At 36.2% G+C, this 6,761-nt stretch overlaps 1 protein-coding gene across 1 annotated transcript; it reads left to right on the top strand.

Moving 5' to 3' along the window:
* Positions 1 to 826: 826 nt before the first annotated feature.
* On the top strand, positions 827 to 6,296 carry LOC145218158 (uncharacterized). The gene is made up of 2 exons (XM_080085551.1): positions 827 to 1,646; positions 5,661 to 6,296. Exons 1-2 carry the CDS (start codon positions 827 to 829, stop codon positions 6,158 to 6,160), a joined length of 1,320 nt encoding a protein of 439 aa, XP_079941677.1. The 3' UTR covers positions 6,161 to 6,296.
* The last annotated feature ends 465 nt before the right edge of the window (positions 6,297 to 6,761 follow it).

The raw sequence follows: 6,761 nt of genomic DNA, 5'->3' as shown, positions 1-6,761 counted from the left end.
CGCTTAAAAGGCCCTTCAGATCTAAAAAACTAAGGTTGTAAAACTCCGACTCTGGTCTGCATTTCATTTCATCGTTCCTAAATACTGACTCAGCAGTTGTATGATGGTCTACAACTAACTTTTGAAAGCACACATCGGACAAACTTGGCACAATTTAACACAAAACCAACAAAATCATGCACATATTATGTAAAACGTGTCTTTACCTGGTCATCGCACGCAAAAGCCTGGAAACAACAACACAAAATTGCCGCTTTGAGTATATTTAGCAATGCGATTTTTGACTTATATATTTTTATTTGCTCATTCTGTTAAAACTGTTTACAACATTTAAAGATCTGCAAGATTAAAGGAACAGTGTAATTGTTTACAGTTAATAATGATTGATTTAATAATGATCGCTCTGAGAGGAGATGTACATGAATTAGTTTGTATTGGCGCTCAGAATGATTGCATTAATGCCAGTAGCGGTCATAGCCTGCATACGACGAGATTTAATGAAAAGCTTTGGGAAGGGCACCATATATACCGCATGAAACATTTAACCTGTTGACTAGCGCCGAATGTAAAAAATGTTTCTTTTTTGACATTGTCGATGTCTGCTTAACCGCGTCGAAAACTACACACTATATTTGTTTCAGGTTGTATTCTTGTTGTATCATTGTGTCGTGCGACTCCAAACATATACATGATAAATGTTATGTTTGTGTAAAATATTTGCAATAAGTGGACATTTAAAAACATATTGGCAAACACCAATGAGAAACCTAATCGATGCGATGTTTGTGAAAAAAGATTTCGTCAAGTCGGGGCTTTAAAACCACAGATGATGACACACACCAAAGAGAAACCTCATCGCTGTATTGTTTGTGAAAAACGCTTCAGCGGAAAGAGAAATTTGAAAAGGCACATGTTGACACACACCAAAGAAAAACCTTATCGATGTGATGTTTGCAAAAAAAGATTTAGCGTAAGTGGAAATTTGAAAACACACATGTTGACACACACGAAAGAGAAACCTCATCGCTGCATTGTTTGCGCAAAACGCTTCAGCGCAAGTGCAACTTTAAAAAGACACATGTTGACATACACTAAAGAAAAACCCTATCGATGTGATGTTTGTGAAAAAAGATTTAGCTTAAGTGGAAATTTAAACAGCCACATGTTGACACACACCAAAGAAAAACCTCATCGCTGCATTGTTTGCGAAAAACGCTTCAGCAAAAGTGGAAACTTGAAAATTCACATGTTGACACACACCAAAGCGAAACCTCATCGCTGCATCGTTTGCGCAAAACGCTTCTGCGCAAGTACAACTTTGAAAAGGCACATGTTGACACACACCAAAGAAAAACCTTATCGATGTGATGTTTGTGAAAAAAGATTTAGCTTAAGTGGAAATTTAAACAGCCACATGTTGACACACACCAAAGAAAAACCTCATCGCTGCATTGTTTGCGAAAAACGCTTCAGCAAAAGTGGAAACTTGAAAATTCACATGTTGACACACACCAAAGAGAAACCTCATCGCTACATCGTTTGCGCAAAACGCTTCTGCGCAAGTACAACTTTGAAAAGGCACATGTTGACACACACCAAAGAAAAACCTTATCGATGTGATGTTTGTGAAAAAAGATTTAGCTTAAGTGGAAATTGAAAAACGCACATGTTGACACACACCAAAGAAAAACCTCACCGATGTGATGTTTGTGAAAAATGCTATAACCAAGGTAGTCCATTTAAACACTCATATGTTGACACACACCAAAGAAAAACCTCATAGATGTGGTGTTGGTGAAAAACGCTTCACCGCAAGTTAGAGTTTAAAAAGTCACATTACGACACACATTACGACACACATAAAACTCCATCGATGTAATACAAGTTTAACAGAAGTGAAAATTTGAAATAAACACATTATGATACACAATCGAGAAAAACTAAACTGGTGTCAGATTTTGAAATATGTATGTTGGCTGGCACGAAAGTGAAATTCCGTTTGTGTGTTTTGTTAAATAAAGCAAAAAGCACGAATGTACATTCAATAACACGCTTGTGTGCTGTTTGTTAAAATGTTTATCGCAATTGGAATTTTGGAAACTATTTTTTTCTCCAGATGATTTTAAATTTTATTGCAAATAGTAAAAAAGTTTAATGTCTAAAAATAGCAAATGTTAAACCACGTCAGAATTTAACTCATTAATTTAGTTTAGTTGTTTGAACCCAACAATACAACGCAACACATAGCTAAAACAAAAATGGGAAGAATTGCATTTTTTACAGCAGTGATTACTTCTTTCGAAAGCTTGGCAAAGCGACATGTAACAATTTCTTTTTATCACTGTGGTTTCTGTTGGACCGTTAATTGTTGATGGATAAAATAGATATTCCACCTGTTGTCTGGTCTGTCAGACTTTAACATGGTACTGACCACGTGTCGTACGTAAACCCACTAACTTAAATGAAAGTGAAAATGCAAAGTAGCATAGACATACGTCGTCAACAGGCATTGTGACATCATTACCGTACATGCGTCACTTTGTTCCACTGTTTACGATAGGCTTTCCTATGTGAACTTAATGTGTGACAATTTACTACACTTGCAAAACCACACGTAATACGAAAACGTACAAAAGGCGGAGGTCGCAGCTGCACAACCGATTACTGACTAAATCGCTTTATGTGCGCTACTGTTCACAGAAGCCCAGTCGAGGGTTTCTGCAGTGGCAAGGTAAAGCTAGTGTGTATGTTAGTTAGATACGTAAGTACGATTTCGCTGCTATGCAAAACAAACACAGTTTATTATTCTACTGCTCAGATACTTTCCTGTGGTCTGTAATCTAGCATTAGATTGGAAAAACTGAAACGCTTTTTAAGCGAAACACGCAACTGTTAGATCCCATGAATGTGAAGTTTGCAAAAAAAGGATTGAGTTAAAGTGACTATTTACAAATACGCATAATGAATGACACATATGAATAAAATAAGAAGTTGAACCAAATTTGCCTTGTAATGAATTTTGTTCAAACGTTTTGTAAGAATAAGCTATTGCTGCCAGGCATAGTATCAAGTTTATAGAACTCTTCTGGCAAATGTAATTTTATTCCGACGTTTCGACGTCCCATACAGGTCGCCTTCATCAGGGTTTTGTAAGAATGATTATACCCGATACAGTAAATACCAGTCAAATTTACTTTTACCGGTCGCTGGATAACAAAGATGACTATGTCGTTTTATTTAGTTTTAACTGCTCTATGTTCTTCCAGCGCCCCCCAATCGCCCATTTATTCTCCAGCGCCCCCTTTATATTAGCAAACGCCCCCAGGGGGGTCGCAAAACGCGATCGCAAAACGACGCCAGTAGCATTGAAAGAAAACTAGACTAACCTGTCACCCTTATACTTAACACACGCAATGTTTTAAAGCAGTTACATGGCCCTCAACTGTTTTGGGGAATTAGTACATCAGTGGCCAGATAAAACGCTAAACCACTTTTTATATTTTATACGGTTATTTAATTTCAACTAAGTGCCGCCTTTAGTAAGTTTGTTTGTAACGTATCTTCAGTTGCAAATTGGATATTTGTTGTACCCACTGACTATTGCAACTTATTATTTTTTCTGCAATTGTTGTAATAGGTAGATAGGTTTTATACTAATTTGCAGGTTTTTACGTTTTAAGAAACACATACTTATGCCAGAATATTTTTGTACTGTTTATATCTGTGCTTGCATTGGCTGTTTGAATATTTGTGATGTTTCTGATTGTAATAACGTGTATCTTGTAGCCTAATCTGCTTCGCAAAACAATTAAGAAACTGAAGATTGGCATTTTGTATATTAGCTAAATTTTTGCTTCTGTAAAAATCGCTTTGTATTTCGTCAGTACAAATTAACGCAAGGGCTTTATATACATTGTATTATGATCCATGTTCAAAACTGTTTACAAACGGGCATCAAGTATGCACTGCCGAAATACATTTCCGAACAATCCAGTAACCCTATGCAACATTTAACTCATCTTTTGCTGTGTGCTCTGATGTCAAACTCGTAAATTGCTTCCTGTAACACAGCAACGCACAGAAGTCGTATGTTGCAGCTGCATAATGGATTCCTGTCCAAATTACATCGTGTAGGCCTACGAGCAACAGTTTGGGAGTTTAAGGTAAAGCTAGTGTGTAGCACATCAGTACGATTTTGTTTGTCTGCTATGCTAAACAAATACAGTTTAAAATATTCCATAGCCAAGATATTTCCCTATGGTATGTTATGCTGCTTTAGATATGAGAAAGTTAAAATCTTTTGAAGCAAAAAACGTGACTGCAGTTGTCAAATGATGGAAGCGTCGCAAAAATTGTTATTGCAGAAGTATAGATTTTCCACAAGAATTTGGGCGTAAAAGTGGGTAATTACATTAGTTTTAACCTATACTACATTTGCTGTAATCTTATCTTTTGCAAATTTTTAAACTAAAGTGCATGTTTTGCAATGATTTCTTCAATAGAATAAAATTGGTCAGCCTTGACGTCAGGAACCTTAAAAAATGATAACACATTTTCGTAAGAATTGTGTACTCCATTACCTTTATGTGTTAAATTTAGCAAAAACGTTTAGTAATTTAGCCAGTTGAATATTTTCGATCAGTTGTTTGACCCATTTTGTGGCCAATGACGTTTGTAAGCGGACACATGGATTAGGAAATTATTGCACAGCTGACTGCCACATTGCGAAGCCAGTTAATGCAGTTAATTAGCATGCAACTTCAGTCAAGGGTTAGACACAAAATAGTTAAACGCACGTGCTGTGTTTCTCCGTTTAAATGCTATTTTAGGCGGTGTGACGCACAAAAACGATTTTATGCAAATCTGACTGCTTTACCTAAAGGCCATATTCAACTGTTTTGGTGTTCAAGTTTTCATTTTAATTTGGTCTGAAACAGTTTAACGTGCAAAAATGTGCAATTAACTTCATCAGCAATTAGGTGACGTTCTTATTTGTTCAACGTAGCATCCTTGATTGTAGAACATTTTTGTAAGATTAATGTTTCAGGAGCCATGTGTTGACTCACACCAAAACGAAATTCCATCCAAGTGATGTTAGCGAAAAAAGGTGGAAATTTGTAAACAAAACACATAATGACACACACCAATGAAAAAAACCCATCGATGTTCTGTTTGTGAGAAAGGATTTATCCACAGAGATAGGTTGAGAAGACACATGTTGACACACAAAAAAGAAAAACCTCATCAATGTCACATTTGCGAGAAAAGGTTCGGTCTCAGTGGACATTTAAAACAATAAATGTATATACACAGTAACGAAAGACCTCATCGATGTGATGTGTGTAAAAAAACCTTTAAACGAGCTGGAGATTTAAAAAAGCACATGCTGACACACACTGATGAGAAACCTCATAGATGTGAAATTTGTGAGAAAACGTCCCGTACCAGTGATTATTTGAAAAGTCACATGATGATCCACAACGATGAGAAAGGGTATCATTGTGATATTTGTGAAAAAAGCTATTACCAAGTTGGAAGTTTGAAAGAGCACTTGTTGACACACACCAATGCGAAACCTCATCGATGTGAAGTTTGTGAAAAAACATTTAGCACCCGTCGAACGTTAACAACACACAAATTAACACATACCAATGAAAAAGCATATCGATGTGGTGTTTGTGAAAAAAGATTTGCACGTGGTGGAGGTTTGAAAACACACATGCTGACACACTCTCATCAGAAACTTCATCGATGTGAACATTGTGAGAAACGATTTCGACAACGTGGACAATTGAAATCACACATGGTAATTCACACCAAAGAGAAACCACACCGATGTGATGTTTGTGAAAAACGGTTTGCTCTGAGTGCACATTTGAAACGACACATGTTAATTCACACTAATGAGAAACCCCATCAATGTCATATTTGTAAGAAAAGATTTGCCCATAGTGGAAACTTGAAACTACACATGTTGACACACACCAAAGAGAAACCTCATCGGTGTGGTGTTTGTGAAAAAAGATTTACCCAATGTGGACAATTGAAAAGACACATGTTGACACACACAAATGAAAAACCCCATCAATGTCATATTTGTGAAAAAAGATTTGCCCGGGGTGATTATTTGAAAACGCACATATTAACACACACGATGTGATGCCTTATGGTGTGATGTTCGTTATATAATATTGCTTTCATAGAAATTGATCAAAATCCAAATAAATGTTTTGAATAATGAAACTTCTCCGATGGCGTATTCGATGGAGAATGGTTGATATAATTTAAGCGCAAAAATGCACGATAACTCTCCCACATATCTTCAAGCCACATAAATTGTTTACGCTGAATATACTTTTCAAACCAAATTTACTCCTTGTCAAAGCATATATACAACAACAGGCACGATTTTGTTTGCTGTGATAAAATATGGGACTAGTTTTTACCCTTTTGCTGAACCTAAAGACCGCAGACTCTAACTTAGAACTGCTGACTAGCCCAGGTTTCTTAAAATATGGTTGCTATTTTTATTTGATGTAAAGTTGAAAAATGATAATGTGATGTTAGACACTATTGTTTCACAATCGTTGATTCTTTGGCTACAATGAAACTAATGGTACAGTCGTATGTTGACCTGTAATATTTACATGAATAAAACCTCACATAAAAAACTAAAATTAAACATAGGCGCTTCGGAGTTCGTCACAGTAATTAATTCAATTACATCTTTGCTCACAAAACCTCTTGTGATTACAATTAGT

The sequence above is a fragment of the Phallusia mammillata genome, chromosome 3, assembly GCF_965637545.1.
Source record: "Phallusia mammillata chromosome 3, kaPhaMamm4.hap1.1, whole genome shotgun sequence".
Classification (NCBI taxonomy): Eukaryota; Metazoa; Chordata; class Ascidiacea; order Phlebobranchia; family Ascidiidae; genus Phallusia; species Phallusia mammillata.
Note: the sequence above shows the minus strand (reverse complement) of the source record. Positions and strands in the feature narration are given on the sequence as shown.

Bases quoted from the DNA above. Each gene is read 5' to 3' on its own strand.
- LOC145218158 (XM_080085551.1), top strand. From the start codon at position 827: ATGATGACACACACCAAAGAGAAACCTCATCGCTGTATTGTTTGTGAA. The intron at 1,647-5,660 runs GTGGAAATTGAA...CCAATGAAAAAG, and splicing joins TGAAAAAAGATTTAGCTTAA to CATATCGATGTGGTGTTTGT.